Genomic DNA, 26,454 nt, shown 5'->3' with positions numbered 1-26,454 from the left:
TGTTTGTTTGTTTTTGTTTTTGATTCACATCCAGGGATGCACAGTGGGTACTTTACCCCTAACTCCTGCACTCAGGAATTACTCCTGGTGCTGCGCAGGGGACCAGATGAGATGCTGGGAATTGAACCTGGGTTGGTTGCATGCAAGGCAAATGCCCTACCGGCTATACTATCACTCCAGCCCCGAGCGTGAGACTTTTGATGATCCACCTTCATGAGCTTATCACAACCATTGATCATGCTGGAGCTTCTCTGCAACGGGTCCAGGCCTTCGCAGGGGCCAATTAAAATCTCATCAGACCTTAACTCCTCGGTCTAAAAAATTGGCTCCGACCACATTGAGTATTAAGAATTTCTTTTTTTCCTTTTTTGGTCACACCTGGCGATGCACAGGCATTACACCTGGCAGTGCCTGGGAGACCATATGGAATGCTGGGAATCAAACCCTGGTCACATGCAAGGTAAACGCCCTACCCATTGTACTATTGCTCCAAACCTGACCGTATTGAGTCTTCTATTTTAGAGCTAGTGATAGTAAATTCTTCAGTCCCATCTTAGTTATATTCCTTCCAAGGAACTCATACCCAGTGAGCCCACAAAATACCATTCTTACTTTAAAAAAAAGAAAGAAAATAGTGCTGAAAAGTAAAATGAAAGAAATATTCTCCATGTGTGGAAGTTAACTTAGCATGTTTGGGTTTTTTTTTGAGGTAAATTTGAAAAAAATTAATAAATAGAATATTGAAGAATTATTAGAAAGATTCTAATGAGAGCTTTAAGCCTGCTTATGACAGACATGTCAACAGAAGGAGGAATGGTTACATAGAAAGGTCTTTGACCAATCATTAATGAGTGGGGTAATTATGATGGCATGTGATATTTTAGTTCAAATTCCCTTTGTAAATACAGCAAATATATCAAAACTAAATCCAGAACTGTTTTTCACCTTTTTATTTACTTGTTTTAGTATTTGAACCTGACTGATCAGGGCTTAGGGGATATTCCTTGTTCCATGTATAGAGATCACTACTCCTAGGTTTTATATAATTGAGGGAAATTTGTTGAATGTGCGTACCACCAATAAAATACACTGCAGATATAAATTAATTAGCGGGAACGGATATGAGACCTGTGTAATACCTTTTAAAACATTTTTCTGCTGAAAGGAAGTAAAACGTTTCTTCGCTGTAAAAATGTATTTTATTAACACATGCATATAGATGCAAAATAATCAGAGATATATTACAAAGAGTTACAAGAAGAGATCATCTCCCTCATCTCCCCCGAAATTGAAGACTTATGCAACCAGTCCCATATGTATAAGATAACCCGCGGTCCACACAAGGCAGCGGGAAGCCCAGGCTGTGCTCATCCCTCATCAGCCCTCTTTGCTGCTCCCAGAGCTGGCCAAGCTCCCGTGTCTGTTTATGTTTAGTTTTTCCTCCACCTCTTTCTCTCCCAAAAGCAAACTAACTTGGGTTGAATCTTGCTGTTTTCTCAAGAAAATTTGAATTTTTTCGAATTCAGGTTGCAATTCTTCCTTCCAGTTTTCTATTTGCTTTCTCACTCCAAAAGATTTTAAAACCTGACTATCCAAACTCATTTCAGCCTCTTCCATCTGTTTCTTCACAATCTTTGTGCATCTTCTGAGCTTCTTTCTTGACTCACTGCAGCTCTCTCAGTGGGGATCAGGTGGTGATCCAGGTCCTCCTCTGACTCCAGGTCCTCCTCCGGCTCCAGGTCCTCCTCACAGAACAAATCTGGAATCTCATTGTGTTTCTCACACAGCGGTTCTTCTTCCTGCCAATTCTGCCTAGTGCTTCTGATGGGGAGCTGCTTAATGCTGTCAGTGAGGTTACACAATTGATAGTTCTTCCTGAGTTTCCTGCCACGGCAGTGGTGGAGGCAGATAGGACAGGGGAAGACATCCTCTAAATCTTCCCAGCGCTGGCGGATGCAGGAGTCACAGAAGTTGTGCCCACAGTCAAGAGTCACCGGATCTCTGAAGTAATCCATGCAGAGGGGGCAGCAGGCCTCTGCATGGAGTTCAGCCAGGAAGGCTTCAAATGCCATTGTTCTAGACATGGTGTGATGAAATATTTTTTCAGAAATTCTGATTCTCCAACCACTGTGAGAAGAGAGAAGCAAATTGTTTCAGAGTCTTTATTCTCCTGAGGAGACTGTGGTACTTTTTAGGTTATCAGCAAGCTCCAACCCCAAAAACCCATTTCTCATTACATCCCATCAGGTCAAGAAGCAACTGGCCAGATGATCACTGATCCTCTTACTCTGAATCACTGTTGCCCAAATTGATCCTGATCAGTGGATTCTCTTAGACAAAAACATCTATTATTTTAAGAAAGGATGAAATTCTGCCATATAGAGGATCTCCATAGAATAATTGTTCTGATCACTTCCATTCAAACTGAGAAGGAATCTCTCTCTCTCTCTCTCTCTCTCTCTCTCTCTCTCTCTCTCTCTCTCTCCACACACATATATGAATATAAAATTAACAAACAAAGTGATATACATACAGGGTATGTATATCAAGGAATTAAATCTCTCTCTCTCTCTCTCTCACTCTCTCTCTCTCCCCCTCTCCACACACACATATATGAATATAAAATTAACAAACAAACTGATATTCATACTGGGTATGTATATCAAGGACTTAAATCTCTCTCTCTCCACACACATATATGAATATAAAATTATCAAAGAAACTGATATACATACAGAGTATGTATATCAGTAAGAAAGACAACTTTATTGATATAAATATATGAATTTTTTTTTGCTTTTTGGGTCACACCCAGTGGTGTTTAGGGGTTGCTCCTGGCTCTGCAGTCAGGAATTACTCCTGGCGATACTTGGGGACCATATGGGATGCCAGGAATTGAACCTGAGTCGGTTGCATGCAAGGCAAATGCCCTGCCCACTGTATTATCGCTCCAGCCCTAATACATGCGCCTTTTTTTTTTTTTGCTTTTTGGGTCACACCCGGAGATGCACAGGGGTTACTCCTGGCTCTACACTCAGGAATTACCCCTGGTGGTGCTTAGGGGACCATATGGGATGCTGGGAATAGAACCTGGGTCAGCGGCTTGCAAGGCAAAAGCCCCACCGGCTGTGCTATTGCTCCAGCCCTCAATACATACATTTCTTACTCAAAAATTATAAACATTTGGAATGCTAAATAACTCAATAAAATAATTTTATTTATGATGAGCATTATGATATTATGGCTTGGTGTCGGGCATATCTAGTATAGAATTTACACGTGAAAATAGTATACATACAATGCTGGAGAGACAGCATAGTGGGTAGAGCAGTTGCCAGACCCAAGTTTGAGCCCAGATACTCTATAAAGTCACCTGAACCCCATCAGAAGTGATTTTGAGTGCAGAGCCAGAAGCAATCCTTGAGTACACAGGGTGTCACCCAAAAACAAAAAAATAAATTAAATATGCAGCATATATAACTAAACTGCACGTGTCTTGAATTGCTTCATTATACTGAGGAAGAGACAGAAGAGGGCAAAGGTTTGTAAATTAATTCATTTCCTCTATTATTTTGTCGATTACTGTCACCTAATAAAATTAAGTAAACTAATCATTAGTGTTGTGTGCCCCTATTCTAACCACTCCAACTTCTGCCATACTCTTCTTTGTCTCAGCTTTCTTTTTCCCCTCTTTTTTTCCTTTCTCAGGTAATTTATTAGTATATTGCTAATACCCAACAAAGACCTGCAAAACACATTTTCATTAAATTGTTCCATCTGTTAAATTCTAAGTCTTAATCTGAATTTTCCAAAGGAGCTTAGAAGGGTCACTAATTTTTTTTATTACTATAAAAGTATCTCTTATTTACCTTGATTAGTATTTTCTTGAATTCATAAGCCCGGCAAGCTACTGAGAGTATTCGATATGCCAGACACAGTAACAACAAAGTCTCCAATGGAGATGTTACTGGGCCCGCTCGAGCAAATTGACGATCAACGGGAGGGTCTTTACCTTTACCTTTACCATAAGTGAAACAAATGAAGCATAGTCCTTTCTAGTTCTTACACAGCCAATTTTAAAGGCTAAAATAAAGACCCTAAGGTACATAAAAATAGTGTCCCCATCTTTTCAAGGTACTATTTCTCTTTATAGTTTCCCCTGTATGGCTTAACCTGGTATCTCTCCAACTCTTTCTCATTCCTAGTCGTCATTTCTTAAATGTAAATGGCTTATTCTAGTTCAATTGTGTAGAAAATCAAGCAAGACCTACTAGTAGGATTCTACTGACTCATTGTGGAGTAACAGTTGACAATCACCTCTTAAATATCATTTATTCCATTCTCCTCCAAACCTGCAAACATTCACCAGCTCTCAATTTTATGTTCCTTCCAAATTAATGCCATCAATACTCCTCGTAAGTATCTTTCAGCCTCCACAGCCCTCACTGAAACAGTTTGTCTTTTGTTTTGTTTGGCTTTAGTTTGTTTTCATTCTCCCTCTGCCTTTCCCTGGGGCCTGGTCCCTGGCAGAGTTGTATGGACTCCTCTGGCATGGTTAGCATCTCACACACCTAGCTGTCCTGCCGAAAGCTTGCGTCTCATTCTTGATTCCACTCAAGATCAGAGTTCACAGTAAAACTAGTCCCACAGTTATAATGCTTTCATCAATCCACTCTCCAAATATACACAATTAACCCCAGTGTGATATTGTAGAAGACACAGATGGCTTCAGATCCTTACTTAGGATATTACTCTAAACCCTTGTCCACACATCAAACACACACACACACACACACACACACACACACACACACACACACACAGAGTTTCTGGTCAAAGAACAGACAATTGGTATCAGTAACTAACAAGAATTTATGTAAGTTAGGACAAATGTCTTTGAATGACTGGAATGCACAATGAGTGTATATAATCCTGACATTACATAGAAATTGACTATCCTATGAAAATGCAGATCTCTACCCCTGAATGACACAGGAATCCCAAGAAGTGGGGACTCCTCAATGCTCCTGTATCCCTGTTGCCCACACTGGCATTTCCTGCTTACCTTTGATGACAATTCTGGGATGGCTCTTGTTTCCTAAGACTGGTCCATGAGGCAAATGTTTGAATTATGTAAAACCAGTAAGGAAGCGGTTTATGTGATCTCTTAAGGTGACCATGGAGTTTATATAATACTAGCTGGTTGGGGCAATTGAGATCACACCCATGAAAAAAGGGTGGTTCTTCCCTAGGAAAGGAGATTGGGCTTGCCTGGAATGGGGATGGGAGAATTTTTTTTAATGAATCACCTTGAGATGATTCACAGTTACAGATGTACAAACTTTCATGATAATGTTTCAGTCATACAGTGATCACGTACCCATCCCCCCTACCAGTGCTCATTCTCTACCACCAATGTTCCCAGTATCCTTCCGATCCCCCCTCCGCCTCCACACCACCCTCTTCTCTGTGACAGGCCCATTCCCTTTTACTCTCTCTCTTCTTTGGGGTTTTATAGTTCACAATACAGATACTAAGTGGCTATCATATTCAGTCCATAGTCTACTTTCAGCACACATAAGGATGGGAGAGTTTAAGGTTAATTGCCAGACCTCTTAGGAAATTACTGGAAGTGATTTCAGTGGAACTTTAAGCTTTAGTGCCAGATCACTAACTTGATGTATGACAAGAACTAAAAATCAGCTCTTCAAGTCATCCACCTTTAAGTATCCAACCAACAAGAAACAACTATTTAAGTCAACTTTATCAAGATTCAGTTTATCCCTAGTGTATGTCATACAGATAGTGAAATTAATCACACAGTAGTATATAACATATATATTTAGTTTATAGAATGTGTATGTTATACTCAGGAAAAATGTTCATGAAGCATGGAAGTTAAAAGTGCCTATATTGTGGGCTTAAAAGGTGATGAGACATGAATTATTTGAAACTGGAAGAAACTGGAGTTCTATTGCATAGTAGAGAAAATGATAGTGTCCATCTTATGTGTGGAAAACAGCATTTTCCAGTAAAGAACTTGGATATATAGCTGAGATTTCTAAAGAAAATATCGGTGTGTTTGGGTTTTTTTCTAAATTTCATACTTAATTGTTGATGTAAATAAAGAAATTCAACAGCTAAACACGAAGAAATTAGTCCTTACTATTTTTGAGATTATTAAGTAAACCAATTTCAAAAATCAATAAAATGAAGAGAAAGGAATTTAGAACTTAGAATTTAGAATTTAGAATTGTGCACTGGAGAGGTAGCAAGTCAGTGACTTCTCTCTGCTCCTCACCTATGAGGTGTCTCCCATGCTGGTCTGATGAAGGCCTTCACTAAGTTCTCTCTTTACTCCACCAGACATCAGGGCATGGCCACTGACCAGGCAGGGTCTAGAGAGAAGTTTGAGAGCTGTAAGTACTGGTTATTGCAATTCTTGTATTTGCAGTTTACTATGCATTTCAGATTTGGAAACCTCTAGAGGTTTGTCACAGAAGCCACAAGTTGTCACAGAAACTACAAAGAAGACATAACCTCTTCGACTTTCAAGAAGACTATGAAGAGAAGAGGAACAGGTTAGATGGTAGTATTACTTTGGTGTAGCCCAACTGTTAGGAAGACCAAGGTTATGCTAGCTCATAGGAAAATCAAGATTTTTCAATAACCCAGATAAAAGAGGAATTCTTTCCTTAGTAACCAAAGTAAATGGAAGCAAAAGACTTGCTCATAGCAACCACCAAGTGTTAACTGATGTTCAAGGACCATTCTGAATACATATTTGGGGAAAAATAATCCTGTAAATTCCTGAAGATGAATTGGATCTACAGCCTTCATAACTTTCATATATCTAAAGATCAATGTTGCTGGGCCCTGAAACTGAAATTTATACTACTCACCAGTCATGCATAGGAGAACTCTATGTAGTATAGTTCTATACACGTGTATAGCTGTGTGTATTTCTTATGACACCAAATCTCAATTGCACCACTGACTTTCACCTTGTTCCCCTAGTGATTTATGGAGCTCCTGACACTTATCAACATAAGCCTTTACCAGCTGAGAGTGTCTTGTTTACTTTCTTAGCAACTCTGTTCTTAATCATTCCTCAATGAATCTTTTAATAAATCATGGGAATATAATAAGAAAAACAATATAATTATTTTGTATCAATTATGTTTAAGCCTTATTTTACTGAGAAGATATATTTTTCTATGTGAAGAAAGTGTTTGAGTAACACCTATAGGAGTGAGGAAAAAAAGTATCAGTTTTTATTTTGTACTTGTTATAATTGGCAAGTTTTAGTTTTGCTACTCACAGTAAAAATAGATTTCATAGTTGCCCTTTGGATAACATTGAGTTGTCCTTGATCCTCCCACAGGGAACTTTAGATTTATTGACCTATAGCACACCGTGAAGGGCATATGCCTTGCATGTGGCCAACCCGGGTTCGATTCCCCCATCCCTCTCAGAGAGCCTGGCAAGCTACTGAGAGAATTCTGCCCACATGGCTGAGCCTGGCAGCTCCCCGTGGCATATTCAGTATGCCAAAAACAGTAACACCGAGTCTCACAATGGAGATGTTACTGGTGCCCACTCAAGCAAATAGATGAACAATGGGACGACAGTGCTACAGTTTTACTCCCACAATAGTGTCCCTAAGACACACCCAATTTCATCAAGCACTAACAATTCTATATTGCTTTTCTCTTTCCTTTATGTCATTTGCATGGTTGATTTAGCAATGTCCTTTTTGTATAGACACAGGAAGACAGTTCACACTATGCTTTGTAACATGGGAGTTCATTGAGTCCAAATAATATTTTCTCCTGGGCATCCATATTTACTTGACTCAAGCCTCAATTGCCCTTAGTTCCAAGCTTTCCAAAAGCAGGATCCTGACAAAGGGACTAAATGGACCTACAACAAGATAGAAGCTACTCTGGCATTGAAAAGAGACAAGCTAAGTGCCACAAGTATAATAAGTTAAGAGCATGGTCATGAACAAATTCTGTTATGACCCAAGAAGTAGTAACCCATTAAGGACCCTGCTGGGGTAAGGAAAGACTAACTTGGCCTGAGGACTGTGGTCTGGAATATATATCAAGATGTCCCCAGGAAGAGCCAACCTTTAAGCTTAGTATATTTCCTATAGTGTCCATACAAAATGACTAGAAACATAAGAAGTAAATTTATTATAATTAGTTAAATGGACTACTAACTGAGGAAAGGTAACAGCAATACACCCTAGATGGAACCTTGCCCTTGAGCGATCTCCTAATAATCTAGAATTCTGAACCCTCAGCTTAGACTTTGTCTTTGAGTAAATCTCCGGAAGGAGTGGCTTTACGTCTGTTTCTTGTTATGACAATGTGTAACTCCACCTATGCGTACCCCTTCCTTCATGATTGCGATATAACTATGCTGTAAGGGGAGGATGAGAACTGAGACTTTGGAGACTTTGGGACTTCGGGGTCTTTGAGGACTAGAAGGACTAGATGATGACGATGACTGGAAGTAGAGGACTTTAAGACGATGATGAGATGAGGAAGAAAATGTTAACTAGGTGGAGTACTTTAAAGTCTACGAGGAGACTAGGATGATGGAACTATGATGACTGGGACTACGACCAGAACTAAAACTGTGCTGTAAGTGGAGAGATTGGACTACACTGGGGAGGAAAGAGAAATAAACTGACTACCGACAAGCTTGGGGCCTTGGGCCAAGTTTCTCTGTTCCCCAGTCCTTCTTTCATCTATTCATCACTGTGAGCAGGTTGGGGAACATTTCCTGTCCACCAAAAGCTTGAGTGCCCTGTGTGCCAGGCACCCACCCACTTTTTCTTGGAAACTCACAGTTGCCTAATTTGGTATCGTGGCAATGAGGAACCACACAAGACAACAAGATAAATCAATGGACTCAGACCACACAATTCTAATTACCAGAGAGGAGAGGAAAGGGGGAAATATTAGGAGGGGAATGGGGTCAAATGAACTAGGATGCAAAGATATGGATTCTTTGTTGTTGGAGTTGGTGTGCTAACACATACTTTGAAGAGGAATGAAACTATACTATTAAAAGACACCCACAAACACACACCACACTATAGATACTAATAGCATTCAATTTTAAAATGTAGAGAAAGGAAACTAAGGTGAATGTACTTCATCATTTATAGAAAAGTGTTATCACAGATCTGGGGGTTAGTTTTATAAATAGTCTTATTGAAAATTAAAAGAAATAGAGCACATGCAATATAATCAGCTATTTCAATTATGGTTATACTATAATTGTTGACAATATCTCAATAAATATTAAAAGAAGAGCCAGGGAGATAGCACCCCATGTAGGACTTGTATGCAGCTGACCTGGATGTGCCCTGCACCACCCCCTCCCCCCAAAAAAAAGAAAAAAGGAAAGGAATAGCATTTTTTTTTCGTTTTGGGTCACACCCAGCGTTGCACAGGGGTTACTACTGGCTCTGCACTCAGGAATTACTCCTGGGACCATATGGGATGCTGAGAATCGAACCCGTGTCCGCCGCGTGCAAGGCAAACACCCTACCTGCTGTGCTATCACTCCAGCCCCAGAAGTGGAATTTGTAATAACGGAAAGTCTTTTCCAATAAACTAAACAGAGGCTGCATTTCCTTTGCAGGTGCAGAAATCTTCGAATGTGTGTCCCTTCAATGTTCTGCCTCCTTACATTCCACATTATCTAATTTCTCTGTTTACCTGGATGGTCAGTTGTAAAGGTCTTGAGTTCCTCTGGGGTCAGTTGGCTGCGGATCTCCTAGATGCTCTGTGAGGGCAAGCTGGCAGCTCTGCATGGTCCCTTACTCCCCAAGCTCATTTATAGGTCACTGGGTGGGTCTTCCAGCTCCAGCGACCAATCCCAGGAAATAGAGATGACTCCGCCTCCAAGTAACTGGGGCTAGACTGGCCTGGAGCTAAAGGGATATTTAGAGAAACACTTACACCTTTAATCCTCACTTAATCCTTTCAGTGCCTCCAGGTCTTCTGAGTTTACAAAGAAACTGGAAGGACAGTTCTTTTGTTCACCACTGAAGCATTCACTGGATTCATAACTTCCACCCTAGTACACTGTTGGCAGTCTCCTGCTGCCTGGACCCACTTTAAGTGACTGTTCATCATATAAATATCTCTTGACTAGAAAACTTCCTCATCTAGGGGAAATGTTAAGTCTCCAAATGGGATCTCTGCACTCTCTGTGATTCCCCAAGGGCAGGAGGAGTGATCCCTGAGGGGTAAGCACTGAGCCCTGATGGGTGAGGCTTACAACAAACAGAACTAAAGTCTCTCAAGGTAACGTCTAACGCATTGAACTTAAAAATAAAGTAAAATAAGAATTCTCAGGTCAGCAATATAATAGAGTTTAAGGTCCTGTCTTGACACAAGGATGTTTTCTCTGCAGGAACAGAAATGGTAGGTGCTTCAAACTCTTCGAGGAGCATGGAGTTTCCTCAGAGCCAGGAGTCAGCATTAATCTCAGCTGGGTCTGGCCACAAAGTAAGCAAACAATAAACTTATAAACCGAAAAAACCCTCTTAACTGGCAAAGCTTCTGTGAATAAGCTTCCAGGAACTTCATAATGGCTACAGTGACAGGACCAAAATCAGGGCTGGGGTGGAGGTTTTGTTAGAATACAAGCACACACAACAAAAGCACAGAAAATGTTTCCCTTAAAATGGTCTGAGAAACACAAAATTCCCTATATGTCTAGTTAAAAAATAAAAATTCTCTACTGAAAACCTTATACTGTCAGTGGTTGTTTAACAAACACTCTCTAGCACAGAGGATTAATTTCAGGTTTTAAAACATAATGGAAATTGCTCTGCTCTCAGGTTAACAATTTACCGTGGATCAATGTTCTTCATACAGTTATTTATTTGTTTGGGAAGTGGATGGGTGGAAGAGAGAGAGAGAGAGAGAGAGAGAGAGAGAGAGAGAGAGAGAGAGAGAGAGAGAGAAACTAAAGAGAGACCAACTCAGGCTTCTCCAAAGGCAGAAAGAGCCCCACTACATAACCCTGCATTCAAGTATGAAGGTATGAAAAGCACATCTCAAGAAGAGACATGCAGGCAACATGTGTGCTCAAGTGGCACATACATTTGGCCATGACACATAGACAGAAGCAGCACCTGGGCTCATGCAGTGTACGTGCACAATAATATACTTTTCTTAATTTTGATTTCTTTCAAGGAAATTACCATGGATCCAACCCACGGCTGAAGCTAGTCCTGATCATTTTAGGATTAACAAGACGTGCAGCTACAACCTTCATCTCCCCAATGTGGATTCTCTAGGAGTTGAGTCTTTTAGTTTGGGGTAATTAAAAAAAAATTATCTGGGAACGAGGATCTTTGGACTCATGATTATTATTTCTTTTCTATTCTCTTTTATTTTAATTTGCTTTCTCTCCAACTTGTCTCGTTACTGTCACATTCTCCTATGAGCAGCAAAAATAAATCACATAGCACATTACATTCACTTGAAAATTTCAGCTAAGCATTGAAATTTTCACAGTCAACATAACTATTGGACACTGTTCAGCTAAAGTTTCTACCACTTTAAAGCAAAAATCTCAATTAGACTACCGTAAAATAATACATCTCATATTCTTTTTGTCCCAATAAAAGCTCTTAGAATATCCATATTTCACCCTGGATGTTCCTGAGGATAGCACTGAAGTTTAGTAAGAAAATTGAAATTTACATACAAGTGGTACTACATGGAAAGTATGCTAATGACATGAGTCAGAAAGAGAGGACAGACATAGAAAGAGTGCATTCACCTGGGGAATATAAAGTAACAAAATAGGAGACAAACACCCAAGAATAGTTGAGATACGTACCAGGAGGTTCACTCCATGGCTTGGAGATAAGAGCTTTCCAGTGTTCTTTAGGACAAAGCTCTTTCCCTGGCACTGATGTGTCACTAAAGGAGCTGTGAGGAGAAGGTGAGAGAGCAGAGGCAAAGGCCCGAATGTGGCTATTGCAGGAATAGGTTCATGGTACTGAGAACAGGGTTAGCTCTTGGTGGACTTGCTGAGATATTCGAATAAGATAATTTAAGGATGATTCCAACAACTTTCACAAGTACTGATAGAACGTTAGTTAAATAAATGGTGTCTCAATCAGAGAGCTGTGGACACTTATAATATCATTTTAGCTGTGGACACTTATAATATCATTTTAAAAATTATTTTATTTTTTTATTTATTGTTAAAATTTTGGGGCTGGAGCAATACCACATCAGATAGGGTGTTTGCCTTGCCCACAGTCAACATGGTCGACCCGAGTCAATTCCTCTGCCCCTCTCAGGGAGCCCGGCAAGCTGCTGAGAGTATCTTGCACGCACGGCAAAGTCTGGCAAGCTATCCCTGACGCATTGGATATGCCAAACACAGTAACAGCAAGTCTCACAATTTCTTATGAGATGTTACTTGTGCATGCTGGAGAAAATAGCTGAACAACGGGAGGGCAGTGCTATACAGGACTATAATTAGTTTTGTTTCGCCACACCCTACAATAAACAGGGCATTCTGCTGACTCGGTACCACACCTGGCAAACACCTTACAGCCTCCATTATCTCTCTTAACCCAATAACACTTTCCTTCTAATTCATAAACATTTTCTAATTTTTCTCACCGAGAATGGGATAGGGAACACAAAGATGGTTAAGGAAGGGCTTGCTTCCTGTGAATGCTAGTTCCCTAATATGGAGCTCCTAGTGACAGGTTAGAGTTCTGGGGAATCCCATCACTGCTCTGAAAATCCCATCTATCCAGCCCCACCCGACCTCCCGTCAGTCATTCCTGGGTGGGTCTCTCCAGACTCACCCTGTGATGTATATAAACACGGTGCTGAGTGTGGGCACACAATGCCTAGTGCAGCCTGAGTCTGCATCCTTCAAGGGAAGTAGCTCACCAGTAGGACCAAGCACTGCACCAGCCAGAATCAGGATAAAGGTGAGTTAGCGATCAATCTGGGGTTTGTGGTAACTGGAGGCAGAAACCAGGGACAAGAAATCAATCAGGGAATTTGTGGTTCTTATGGGGCAAGAGCATTATTTCTATAGCTTCCTTAGTGTCTACTGTGTGCAGGCTCTAGAGGGCCTCCGTTCGACCATCTGAGCTCTATTTTCTTTATACTATACCCCAGAGTTGAGTGACCATTCCTCTGCTGTAAAAGGGGTCATTTCCTCATCACAGAAAGTGGTGATCACTTGAAACAGGGGATTCTAATAGACGAAGCCCCGGAGGTTGGTGGGCTTCTTGGTGAAAACAGTTTGGAGGGCCTTGAGTCCAGATGGGAGCTGTATTTTCACAGAGAAAAATCACAGAGAAAACCATATTAAATTTCGAACAGAGGCTGAGTTTGTGATTTTTTAATTTTTATTTTTTCTGGCAGGGGAAAAGCTGAGGAGCTCGACCTTGTGAGCAAAAACTTCCTTGTCCTGCCCTTTCCACACCTAAGGATGGAGAAGGTGTCAGCAGCCCTGCCGAAAATGCAGCCGGAACTCATCTGTCTTGTCTGCCTGGACTACCTCAATGATCCCGTCACCATCGACTGTGGCCACAACTTATGTGACGCCTGCATCCGCATGTCATGGAAGGACCTGCAGGACACATTCCCTTGTCCCGTGTGCCGGCAGGCCCGCCAGCAGATGCGCATCAGTGCCAACGCCCAGCTGGGCAGGCTGGTGGACCTGGCCAAGCTCCTGCACAGATCTGAGAGCAGCGAGATGGCGCGGGCAGAGGCGGGCAGGTGTGAGGAGCACAGGCAGGGAGTGAGCCTCTTCTGCGAGGATGACCAGGAGCTGGTATGTCCTCTGTGTGCCCAGGCCCTGCCCACCAGGGCCACCAGGTCAGGTCCGTGGCCGAGGCAGCGGCTCATCACAGACAGAGGCTTGGTGAGTGCATCGAGTCCCTGAAGAAGCAGCTGGTAGAGGTGCAGAAGCGAGAAGTCGCCCAGGACACAAACCTCCTGCAGCTGAGAGCAGACATGGAAAAGCACAGGAGTCAGCTGGCCTCGGAATTTGAGCAGCTCACCCAGTTTGTGGAGCGTGAGCACGAGACTGCGCTCTGCAGGCTGGCAGAAGAGGACAAACGCCTGCAGCAGCAGCTTAGGGACAACCTGGAGGCCTACTCGGACCACATCTGGGAGCTGGAAGACCTCAGACGGGAGGTGGCGGAGCGGAGCGTGATGTCCAAGGAGATGGTGCTGGGGGGGGTGAGGGGACTGCAGCAGCGCTGGGCGGGCCTGCAGCTCCCAGCCGTGCAGCCCCTTTGCTTCAGGCCGGTGGCCTACAGCCTCCCTCCTCTGTGCTCGGCGCTCAGCATCATCCGGAGAGTCCGAGAGCGCATCAGTCTGGACCGCGACACGGCCCACCCCAGCCTGTGCGGGTCCCAGGACCTCCAGTCGGTGACCTGCGTGAGGAAGAGGTCCAAAGGGGATGGGGACCCCGAATCCTGTGATGACACCGCCCAGCTGGTGGTCCTGGGCCTGGAGGGCTTTGCCTCTGGTCGACACTACTGGGAGGTGCAGATGGGGGCCAAGCCAGAGTGGGCAGTGGGCGTGTGCAAGTGTTGCTCATTTGGCCCAGAACTCGCAGTCCCTGGCGGCTCCCAAGAGATGTTGGACGCTGCAGCTGCAGGATGGCGACCACCAGGCAGTGGCCGCGGGGGCCATGCCTCTGGCTCTCAGGGACCACTCCGCGGCCATCGGCATTTACCTGAACTGGGAGCTGGGCCAGCTTTCCTTCTACATCGCCAACGACAGGTCTCAACTGCACTCGTTCACCGAGCCCTTTGCTCAAGAGCTCAAGCCCTAGTTCCGCTAGGGGCCCGACTGCCTCCCTCTCTCTCTGTGGGTGCGGGGAGGGATGGGAAGGGGTGAGTACAGCCTGGGCTTCCCCCCTCCCTCATGTGGACTGCGAGTTACCTTGTTAATATGGGACTGATTGCATAAGTGCTCAATTTCAGGGTAGCTGAGGGAGATGTTCTTTTCTTGCAAATCTTTGTAATATATCTCTGACTATTTTGCACCTATATGCCTGTGTCTAATAAAATACATTTTTACGCCAAAGAAACGTCTCTGCTTCCTTCCAGCAGAAATATGTTTTAAAAAGCATTACACAGATCTCATATCCATTCCCGCTAATTAGTTTATATCTACAGTGTATTTTATTAGCGGTATGCACATTTAACAAATATCCCTCAATTATATAAAACCTAGGAGTAGTGATCTCCATGCATGGAACAAGGAATATCTCCTAAGCCCTACTCAGTCAGGTTCAAATACTAAAATAAGTATATAAAAAAGTGAAAAACAGTTCTGGATTTAGTTTTGATATATTTTCTGTGTTTACAAAGAGAACTTGAACTAAAATATCACGTGCCATCATAATTACACCACTCACTAATGACTGGTCTTACACAACTCATTAATGATTGGTCAAAGACCTTTCTATGTAAACATTCCTCCTTCTGTTGACATGTCTGTCATAAGCAGGCATAAAGCTCTCATTAGAATCTTTCTAATAATGATTCAATATTCTATTTATTAATTGTTTTCAAAATTATTCGAAAAAACAAATATGCTAATTTAACTTCCACACATGGAAAATATTTCTTTCATTGTGCTTTTTCATCACTATTTTCATTTTCTTTTATTAAGAATGGTATTTGGTGGGCTCACTGGGTATGAGTTCTTCGAAAGGAATATAACTAAGATGGGATTAAAGAGTTTACTATCACTAGCTCTAAAATAGGAAGACTCTATACAGTCAGGGATGGAGCAATAGTGCAACGGGTACAGCGTTTCCCTTGCATGCAACCTGGGTTTGATACTCAGCATTCCATATGGTCTCCTGAGCACTGCCAGGAGTGATGCCTGTGCATCACCAGGTGTGACAAAAAAAGGAAAAAAAAAACCCTCTAAATACTCAATATGGTTAGACCCAACTTTGCACGCAACCAACCCAGGTTTGATTCCCAGCATATCACATGAACTCCTGAGCACTGCCAGGAGTAATTCCTGAGTGCATAAGCCAGGACTAAACCCTGTGCATCGCCAGGTGTGACCCAAAAGCCAAAAAAAAAAAAATGTTCCTGGCTCTTTTTGACAATAGCATAACAGTGAAAAGACTTTTAGCCAGATAGAAAAGTTGTGCTGCAGGCAGCTTAGGAGAAAACCTATAAAACTACTATAAAATTATTGTGAAGTCAAGTGCTTTCTTCACCTGAATCTCCAACTCAGGTATTGTTCTCAGCTCTCATCTTGGAGAAGACTATGCTCTCTCTGAGCATGTTATTCTCTTTCTTTCATTTCTAGTAATCTCTAAATACAACTATTATACAAGCAAAAAAATGGTGATTTGGGGAAATGATATAAATATAAATTGAAAGTGCGTTAAGAAAATATATCAATTAAAGCTTGTTGTTCCTGGCTTAGTCCGGGATTCTGTTCTTTGGGATCCTTCCTGACAATCCCTGTCATCATTTAAAGTGACAGGGGTCAAACCCAGGTTCTGTGTAAAGCTAGTGCTTTACCCACTATTCTTTCTGTCCAGCTCTTAAAGAGTTTCTTGATGCTACCCTGGAGTCTATGGAATTAACAATTTATAAATCCAGTCGTGATTGTCTCCATTTACCTATTCCTCATATTGTGAGGTTGAGAAAGAACCTCATATGCACCGTGACAGGCTGCATTTCAACAAACGAGCAGTAGGCCTAAGTTTCTGTCCGCCCCCCGCCTCCACCATCACCCCAAAGAATTTCCTGAGACTGTCCTTGGCGAAGCTAGAGATCCCTTTTGAAAGGCCTATGATAATAGGATGGCTACCCCAGCTTTTTTATGGGAGCTGTTTGCCTGTAGGATTGTTTTCCAGCCTTTGACTCTGAGTCTGTGTTTGCTTTGACTATTGAGATGTGTTTCTTGCAGGCAGCAGAATGTTGGGTTCAATTTTCTAATCCATCCTGCCACTCTATGTCTTTTAATTGGTGTGTTTAGCCCATTGACATTGAGAGAGATTATTGTTATGGGATTTTGTCCCATTATTCTGTTGAAATTTGGTGTATTTGAGGGGCCTTTCTTGCCTTAAAGTAGCCCATTTAGTTGTTCTTGTAACCATGGTTTTGAGTCTATGAAGTTCCTGAGCTGTTGTTTGTCTGTGAAACTGTGTGTTGTTCCTTCTATTATGAATGAGAGTCTCGCTGGGTAAAGTATTTTTTGAGAAGCATTTATTTCATCGAGATTTTTCACTATGTCCCACTACTGTTTTCGGGCCATGAGTGTTTCATCAGAAAAATCAGCTGTGAATTTTAAGGATGCTCCTTTGTAAGAGATTTCTTTCTTCGATCTTGCTGCTTTCAGAATTTTGTCTCTGTCTAAGGTTTTGGTCATTTTGATCAGAATGTGTCTTGAGGTACTTTTATTCGGATTTCTTCTAGCTGATACCCTTTGGGCCTCCTGAATGTGGTCACAAGTTTTCTTCAGCTCTGGAAATGTTGTAGCAATGATGTCTTTGACAGTTTCTTCTTCATCAAGGTTTTCTTCCTGTCCCTCTGGGACTCCAATAATTCTTATGTTAGCCCTCTTGGCTTCGTCACGATCTTCTCTTGCCATCTGTTTCCAAATAGTGAGTCTCTTTTCCATTTTCTGCTCTTTCCTGGAGAGTCTCTGAACTTCATCTTCGAGCTCACTGATTCTGTTCTCAGCGGCTGTTACTCTGCTGCTGAGGCCTTCCACTGAGTTTTTCAATTCGCCTACCAGGTTTTTCAGGTCTGACATTTCCGATTGCATTTTCCTCAGTTCTGCCTTCAAATCCTCTTGTCTTTTATTGGCATTGCTTTCCATTGTTTCTTTTAGTTCCCTAAGCATCCTAAGTAGCTCTCTTCTGAATTCCTTGTCAGAGAGGTTGTCTAACACTACAGTACTGTTGATATCTTCTGGGTTAGTCACTTCAATAAGAAAGTTTGGTGGGCTTTTGCGTTGCTTTACCATTGTGACAAGTGTGGTTTAATCCTTCATGTTCACTGTTACTATTCTGATTGATATGCAGTGTGAGTTTAGATGCGCTTATGAGTTATTGGCTACTGAGTACAAAAGCAACCGATGCTGGCGTGGATGTGGCAAGAAAGGGACACTCCTTCACTGTTGGTGGGAATGTCGACTGGTTCAGCCCTTCTGCATAACAGTATGGATGATGCTCAAAAAATTAGAAATTGAGCTCCCATTTGACCCAGCAATACCAGTCCTGGGAATATATCCCATAGAGACAAAAATGTATAGTCGAAGTGACATCTGCACTTGTTTGTTCATTGCAGCACTCTTTACAATATCCAGAAACTGGAAGAAACCTGAATGCCCAAGAACAGATGACTGGTTAAAGAAACTTTGGTACATCTACACAATGGAGTACTATGTAGCTGTTAGAAAAGTTGAAGTCATGAAATTTATGTACAAGTGGTATAACATGGAAAGTATCATGCTAAGTGAAATAAGTCAGAAAGAGAGGGATAGTCATAGAAAGATTGCATTCATCTGAGGAATATAAATTAACAAAATATGAGATTAATACCCAAGAACAGCTGAGATCAGCACCAGGAGGATTACTCCATAGCTTAGATGCCGGTCAGGCATTCTATGGGATAGGGCAGCTCAGATAGAGAAGGGAGCACCAAATAAAGGATGTTTGGAGGATCCTCCCAGGAGGGAAGATTCATGTTGAAAGTAGACTATGGACTGACCATGTTTGCCACTCAAAGCCTGTTTGGCAGACCACAACACCCAAAAGGAGAGAGAGAACACAAGGGATCGCCCTGCCACAGAGGCAGGGTGGGATGGGAGGGATGGGGGTGGGAGGGATATTATCCATGGTGGTGAAAAATGGCACTGGTGGAGGGATGTGTATTTGATCATTGTATAATCTAAACCCAAGCACAAAAAATTGTAAATCTAAAGAAAAAAAAAGAAAATTTTTGTAACTCTGAAAAAAAAAAGTCCTATGATAAGTAGAATATCTCTGGGCACAGCAGGTGGGAATGACCAGTTAGCTCACAGACTTGTGACTGGTTCCTCGAAATTTGGTAAAACTGCCACCTTTGCTTCTATCACCATATGCGATAAAATGTCCCCTGGAACTAGGGCCTGACCTTGTCAAGACTCTGCTGCATTGGATGAGGCTTGGGCCCTAGCTGGAGCTAACAATAAAGATTCCTTTGCCTTTGCATTCTCACTTGTGGAACTGGTCTCTCTGTGAACGGGACACCCAGTACCCGGGTATAACAACATATATTTATTTTCCTCTTTCATATCTGCCTGCAATGTTTCGAGCAGGATGGAATAGCTAATTTTACTGAAGGTCCAGTTACACTGTCTCTGCAGTGAAAACCAATTCAAGAGGTGATGTGATAAGTAGAAAATGAACTTAATTGTCAACAAACTGGCAGGTTGGAAACTGGGAAATCCAGGTCCTTCAAGTTAACATCTTGTCTTCCAGTCATGAGAAAGGGTTTTTGTAAAAAAAATGGCAGGGAGCCACATCATTTTCTAGAAATAATTGTTCAGGTAGGTCAGATTATTAATAAACTCTTTTGGATTCATTAAAACCCCAGTAAGGTGTTGACAGCACCAACAGTTCTCAGCTTGGTACTCAAAGGGTCTTTCTCAGTCCCGACGCACTTCGGCACCACCCCCATTGACCAAAGAAGGTAGAAAGGAAAGTGGCAGAATCCCATATCATGGCTAGTGGCTCTCTTCTCAATATTCACATAAGTCACTTTCAACAGGTCAAGCTAAAATGGTGATATTAACTAAAAAAAATATATGTAACAAGTGATCATACATATTTTGGGAAATTCGCATAGAAATGTATGGCACAAAGAAACCAAGTAAAGTACCTACATCTTCTATTAGAGTTTCTTATAATGTGTTTATTAATATAAAGTTATACAAAGGACCTTGAGTTGCTAATTTGATACAAAAAAAAATGGATGCATGCTGAAAGTAGACTATAGACCAAACATGATTGCCACTCAATGCCTCTTTTGCAAACCACAACACTCAAATGGAGAGAGAGAACAAAGGGGGAATTCCCTGCCACAGAGGCAGGGTGGGATGGGGGAATGGGGTGTGGGAGGGATACTGGAATCTGTGGTGGTGGGAAATGGGCACTGGTAGAAAGATTGGTATTTGATCATTGTATAATTGAAACCAAGCACAAAATTTGTAAGTCTACAACTGTACCTCATGGTGTCTCACTAATAAAAATTTTAAAAAAAATGGATGTTAGCTAATGCTGAAATTTGAACCTTTTCTCTATTACAGAGGCACAAAGAATAAAACCACTGATTTTATTTCTTTTTTATTTAAAAAAAACTATTTAAACTCTGTGGTTTACAAAGTTATAATAAAATAGTTGTTTTTGGCATTCAGTGTTCCAATACCCATCCATCTAACAATGTACATTTCTCAACACTAATGTCCCCAGTTTCCACCCCCAATAGAGATCCCCCTTTATTTTCATAAACATAAACAAAATGTTTTTGTTTTGGGGAGCAGGGGTTGTTGAGGTTGGAGTTGGTTGGACCACACCTAGAGGTATCAGGGCTGGCTCCTAGCTTAGAGATCATATGTGGCAGTGCTCAGAAGACCATATAGGACGCCAGGGATACAAAGTACGATGATCATGTCCAAGGAAAATACTCCTCCCACTGTATGCTTGGTTGGCCCCAAATTTTCATGACTCCTTGTAGATCTTAATATTCTGGGTTAAATATGACGGAAATTAATCGCATCAGTATGACACTGTGTGGCGCAGGGTGTGGGTATTTTATTTTCTATAGCCCTGATAACAAAATCTTTGTTATGATAAACGTAAGCAGCTGTGCAGTGTTAGCAAAGATATTTTATAGGCATATAGACATCATTGGAGTGATAGCACAGCGGTAGGGCGTTTGCCTTGCTCGCAGCAAGCCCTGCTGAGCTGGGTTCGATTCCTCCACCCCTCTCAGAGAGCCCAGCAAGCTACCTCGCCCGCAAGGCAAAGCCTGACAAGCTCCCCGTGACGTATTCAATATGCCAAACACAGTAACAACAAAGTCTCACAATGGAGACGTTACTGGGCCTGCACGAGAAAATTGATGAACAACGGGAGGATAGTGACAGTGACAGTGACAGTGACATAGACATCAAAACAGTTGAATATTCATATAATGATGGGTAATTTATAAGAGAATGTACCTGTTTCACAGGAAACATCATAGAGTAAAATATTTTAACTAGACTTGTTTCATCCCATGAGCTCTGTGTAGAACAGGGGTCAAGGTCTGAGAGACAGGAGATATTCCTTGTTCCATGCAGAAATCACTACTCCTAGGTTCTATATAATTAAGGGAAATTTGTTAAGTGTGCATACCCCTAATAAAATACACTCTAGATATAAATTAATTAGTGGGAATGGATATGAGACATGTGTAATGCCTTTTAAACACTTTTCTGCTGAAAGACAGCAAAACGTTTCTTGGCTGTAAAAATGTATTTTACTAGACACAGGCATATAGATGCAAAATAGTCAGAGATATATTACAAAGATTTGCAAGAAAAGATCATCTCCCTCAGCTACCCTGAAATTGAACACTTATGCAATCAGTCCCATATTTACAAGATAACCCGCAGTCCACATGAGGGAGGGGTGAAGCCCAGGCTGTGCTCACCCCTCCTCTGCCTCCCCGAGCCCACAGAGAGAGGTGTGCAGTCGGGGCCCACGCGGAAGTAGGGCTTGAGCTCTTGAGCAAAGGGCTCGGTGAACGAGTGCAGGTGAGACCTGTCGGCAGCATTGTAGAAGGAAAGCTGGCCCAGCTCCCAGTCCAGGTAAACGCCGATGGCCGCGGGCTGGTCCCTGAGAGCCAGAGGCACGGCCCCCGTGCCCACGGCCAGGTAGTCGCCATCCTGCAGCTGCAGCGTCCAGCATCTCATGGGAGCCGCCAGAGGCCGCGAGTTCTGGGCCGAAGGGGCTACACTGCACACGCCCACGGCCCACTCTGTCTTGGCGCCCACCTGCACCTCCCAGTAGTGCGGCCAGAGGTGAAGCCCTCCCCGCCCAGGACCACCAGCGGGGCATAGCCTTCACAGGGCCCGGGGTTCCCATCCCCATTGGGCCTTTCCCTCAAGCAGGTCACTGACTGGAGGTCCTGGGACACCCGCAGGCTGGGGTGGGCCGTGTCGGGGTCCAGGCTGATGCTCTCTCGGAATTTCTGGATGATGCTGTTGAGCGCGGAGCACAGAGGAGGGAGGATGTAGGCCACCGGCCTGACACAAAGGGGCTGCACGTCCGGGGGCTGCAGGCTCGCCCAGCGCTGCTGCAGTCCCCTCACCCCCCTCAGCACCATCTCCTTGGACATCACTCTCCGCTCCGCCACCTCCCTTCTGAGGTCTTTCAGCACAGAGATGTGGTCCGAGTAGGCCTCCAGGTTGGCCCTGAGCTGCTGCTGGAGGCGTTTCTCCTCTTCTGCTAGCCTGCTGAGCGCTGCCTCCTGCTCACGCTCCACAAACTGGGTGAGCTGCTCAAATTCTGAGGCCAGCTGACTCCTGTGCTTTTCCATGTCTGCTCTCAGCTGCAGGAGGTTTCTGTCTTGGGCGACATCTTGCTTCTGCACCTTTGCCAGCTGCTTCTTCAGGGACTCGATGCAGCCGCTGAGCCTCTGTCTGTGATGAGCCGCTGCCTCGGCCACGGACCTGACATGGTGGCCCTGGTGGTCAGGGCCCTGGGCACACATAGGACACACCAGCTCCTGGTCATCCTCGCAGAAGAGGTTCACTCACTGCCTGTGATCCTCACACATGTCCTTCTCTGCCGGCGCCATCTCGCTGCTCCCAGAGCTCTGGAGGAGCATGGTCAGGTCCACCAGCCTGCCCAGCTGGGCGTTGGCACTGACATCCATCTCCTGGCGGGACTGCCGGCACACGGGACAAGGGAATGTGTCCTGCAGGTCCTTCCATGACATGCGGATGCAGGAGTCACAGAAGCTGTGGCTGCAGTCGATGGTGACGGGGTCATTGATGTAGTACAGGCAGATGTGACAGATGAGGTCTGGCTGCAGTTTGGCCAGGGCTGCCGACACCTCCTCCATCCTCGGGTGTGGGAAGGGCAGGTCGGGGGTGATTTTCCTCAGAAAGTTGAAACCCTCAGGCTCTCCCTTGCCAGGAAAACAGTTACACACTCAGTCATTTGTCCTGAGCTCATCTAAGGATGTGTCTCTCTGATGACCAGCACACTTCTAAACTCAAGGGCTTCTCCAAGTGTACTCTCCTAAGACCAATTGCACTGTTCGAGCCTCATGCATTAGGGTCCCCTTTTCAAGTAATACTGCTTCATAGATGCCAACTCTCTGTGAATGGGAAAATGACCCCATTCACATCAGAGAAAAGGGAACTTAATTCTGGGACTCAGTGTAAAGAAAATAGATACCAGATAGTCAAATAGGTGCCCCCTAGAACCTGCACCAAGTGCACACAAAGGATGCTGTGAAGTTAAGCTCTGGCCCAGCAAGAAGCACATCCCCCCCACCCACTGTTTGATCTCTCTGCCCCACCTCTTCCCCACATAAGGCAATACCCATGATGATCACTACTCACCTTTGTCTTGATTCTGGCCCTGCACACTGCTCTGTGCTGTTGGTGAGCTGCTCTTCTTGCAGGATGCAGACTTCAGCCTGGCACTGCTTGCCCTGCACTCAGCACAGCATTTATATACATCCGAGGGTGGGTCTCTGGAGGACCACCCTGAGATAGGGTGGGGCTGGACTAAAGGGATTTTCAGAGAGGGGAGTGATTCCCCAGAGCTGTATTTTGTCACAAGGAATGCCATGTTCAGGGAAATAGCTTTCTCGGGAAGCAAGCCCTTCTTCAATTGTCTTCATGTTCCACATCCCATCCTTGTTGAGGAAAAGTAGAAATGATAAATAAACTAGAAACTGAGCGCTGTTGGCATCAGAGTGATAGTGGAGGCTGTAAGGTGTTTGCCAGGTGTGATCCTTGAGCCCAGAGGCAGGCAAGTACCCCCAAGCACTGTAGGCTGTGTGTTCCCATCATAAAACAAATAAACAAAGAGAATACTGAAGTGCCAGACAACCATGAAGGTTTGTTTTTTTTTTTTTTTGCTTAGTTTGGGGTCACAAGGAGCTGGGATCAGGACTTACTCTGGGCACTGTGCTCAGGGTTTTCTCCTGGCAGGGTTTAGTGTACCTACCATTTGTTTTCCAGCAGAGTAAACTGGATCATCTGTGTGGAAGACAAGAACCTTAGTCTCTATTATATTGCTGACCTCAGAATTATTTTTTTATTAGTGAAACACCATGAGGTACAGTTATAGACTGTGCTTCGTTTTCAGTTATACAATAATCAAGTACCCATCCCTCCACCAGTGCACATCCTCCACCACCACGGGTCCCAGCATCCCTCCCACCCCCCATCCTCCCCATCCCACCCTGCCTCTGTGGCAGGGCATTCCCCCTTGTTCACTCTCTCTTCTTTTGGGTCCTGTGTTTTGCAAGAGAGACATTGAGTGGCAATCATGTTTGGTCAATAGTCTACTTTCAGCATGCTTCTCCCACCCTGGAAAGATCCTCACAACACCCTTTATTTGGTGCTCTCTTCTCTATCTGAGCTTCCTTTTCCCCTAGCACGTGTGGCTAGCCTCCAAGTCATGGAGCAAAATTCCTGGTACTAATTTCAGCCACTCCTGGGTGTTAGTCTCCCATTTTGTTGCTTTATGTTCCCCAGAAGAATGCAATCTTTTTATCTAATTTTAAGATCAGTGTGTTTTAAGTTACCCTGAGGGACTTTTATGTTGTTTCATTTTATGCCACTTCTAGCAGTGCTCAGTGCTTATTCTTCAGTTATCACTTCTTGTGGTCTTGGGAAACTCTTTGAGGTCCCAAGATTCAATCTGTGTAGGTCACATGCATGACAAGTATTATCAGTCCTTCCTACTGTTTTTAATTTTTTCCCAATAAATCACCAATATTTTACAGCAATAAAGCTTTTCATTTCTTCATGATCAATAATATTTTAAGACTTATTTTATGTTAAAGAATTGTCACTCATGAAGAACTTTGTAAACCACAGTGTTTATATAAAATATTAAAGGAAATTTGGAAAAACTAAAGAAATAAATTTAAACAAATGGATTCTTGAAAGAGATAAAAAAAATCTGAGTTGTCTCATACATGAGTAACGTTGTTGAATAATAAACAATGCAAACATTTTTATCTATTTCCTTGGTAATCTACAATTCTAATTAGCATTCACAAGAAAAATAAAAAAAATATCGCGTGCTAGTGTAGCCCAATGGCATCTGCTCACTCCAGGAACATGAAGAGCCTCAAACAGATCTGACCATCTCATACGTGGGCGGCCACTCCATCTTTTGAGGTCCCATGGAATTAATTTGGTAACAGCTCAGTCCAGCGGTCCCTAGCCTTTTGAGGATAATCTCTGGGCTCAGATATGAAGTTCAGCTTTTCAGATAATTATTTAGCTTTTTTTTTTCTTTTTTGGTCACAGCCGGTGATGCTCAGGGATTACTCCTGACTTTTAACTCAGGAATCACTCCTGGCGGTGTTCGGGGGACCATATGGGATGCTGGGAATCAAACCAAGGTCAGGCGCGTGCAAGGCAAATGCCCTACCCACTGCGCTATTGCTCAAACCCCTCAGAGAATTACTTAGATTGCAGCATTCTATGGGCTGCATGCACCAAAATGGTGATTATTTGGTTTCTCTTCAGCTGCTTCTGACATTTTGATATTTCTATTAAAAGGCAGTTTACATAGAAAATGTTCAGGAAACAAAACAAAGTTCTTTTGAAATTCCAATAAATAAATAAATAAATAAATAAACTACAAGTTACTTTTCAACATTGCATTTTCCAGGTTTCACAAATGTGCTCGTAGCGTCTACATTTTTCCTACTAGTTTCCTTTCTTAGAAATTCTTGAGTTTAGTATGTTACAAGTTCCATGCTTTTCTCACATTGAAAAGAAAGTGCTTATTTTTTTGTTTTTTCCCCCTTTTTGTTACAAAATGGGGCTGGAGCAATAGTATAGCTGGTAGGGTGTCTGCCTTGCATGCAGCCGACCGGCTGACCCGAGTTCGATTCCTCTGCCCCTCTTGGAGATCTTGGCAAGCTACAGAGAGTATCTTGCTCACATGGCAAAGCCTGTCAAGCTCCCCGTGATGTATTCGATATGCCAAAAACAGTAACAACAAATCTCACAATGGAGACGTTACTGGGCCCGCTGGAGCAAATCGATAAACAATGGGAGGACAGTGACAGTGACAGCGATAGAACAGCGGTAGGGCATTTGCCTTACAAGCGGCCAACATGGCCGACCCAAGTTCGATTCCTCCGCCCCTCTTGGAGAG

The 26,454-nt window shown here is 43.1% G+C and overlaps 2 protein-coding genes across 2 annotated transcripts; one reads left to right on the top strand and one right to left on the bottom strand.

The window, feature by feature from the left end:
* Positions 1-1,625: 1,625 nt before the first annotated feature.
* LOC130020504 (putative tripartite motif-containing protein 61) lies at positions 1,626-2,072 on the bottom strand. The gene has a single exon (XM_056111102.1). It carries the CDS (start codon positions 2,070-2,072, stop codon positions 1,626-1,628), a length of 447 nt encoding a protein of 148 aa, XP_055967077.1.
* A 3,819-nt stretch (positions 2,073-5,891) lies between these two features.
* LOC130020503 (tripartite motif-containing protein 75-like) lies at positions 5,892-14,859 on the top strand. The gene is made up of 5 exons (XM_056111101.1): positions 5,892-5,928; positions 6,455-6,581; positions 13,437-13,848; positions 13,884-14,567; positions 14,632-14,859. Exons 1-5 carry the CDS (start codon positions 5,892-5,894, stop codon positions 14,857-14,859), a joined length of 1,488 nt encoding a protein of 495 aa, XP_055967076.1.
* Positions 14,860-26,454: the final 11,595 nt, after the last annotated feature.

The sequence above is a fragment of the Sorex fumeus genome, unplaced genomic scaffold (assembly GCF_029834395.1).
Source record: "Sorex fumeus unplaced genomic scaffold, SorFum_2.1 ptg000012l, whole genome shotgun sequence".
Lineage (NCBI taxonomy): Eukaryota > Metazoa > Chordata > Mammalia > Eulipotyphla > Soricidae > Sorex > Sorex fumeus.
The sequence above is the reverse complement of the archived record's forward strand: the minus strand, read 5'-3'. Positions and strand labels throughout refer to the sequence as shown.

What these genes read in the sequence shown, in the direction of transcription:
- LOC130020504 (XM_056111102.1), bottom strand. Translation starts at nt 2,072, where the DNA reads ATGGCATTTGAAGCCTTCCTGGCTGAACTCCATGCAGAGGCCTGCTGC.
- LOC130020503 (XM_056111101.1), top strand. Translation starts at nt 5,892, where the DNA reads ATGGAAGTTAAAAGTGCCTATATTGTGGGCTTAAAAG. An exon ending in CTATATTGTGGGCTTAAAAG is followed by an intron (nt 5,929 to 6,454) that starts GTGATGAGACAT and finishes TTGTATTTGCAG; the next exon opens with TTTACTATGCATTTCAGATT. An exon ending in TATGAAGAGAAGAGGAACAG is followed by an intron (nt 6,582 to 13,436) that starts GTTAGATGGTAG and finishes TTTTTCTGGCAG; the next exon opens with GGGAAAAGCTGAGGAGCTCG.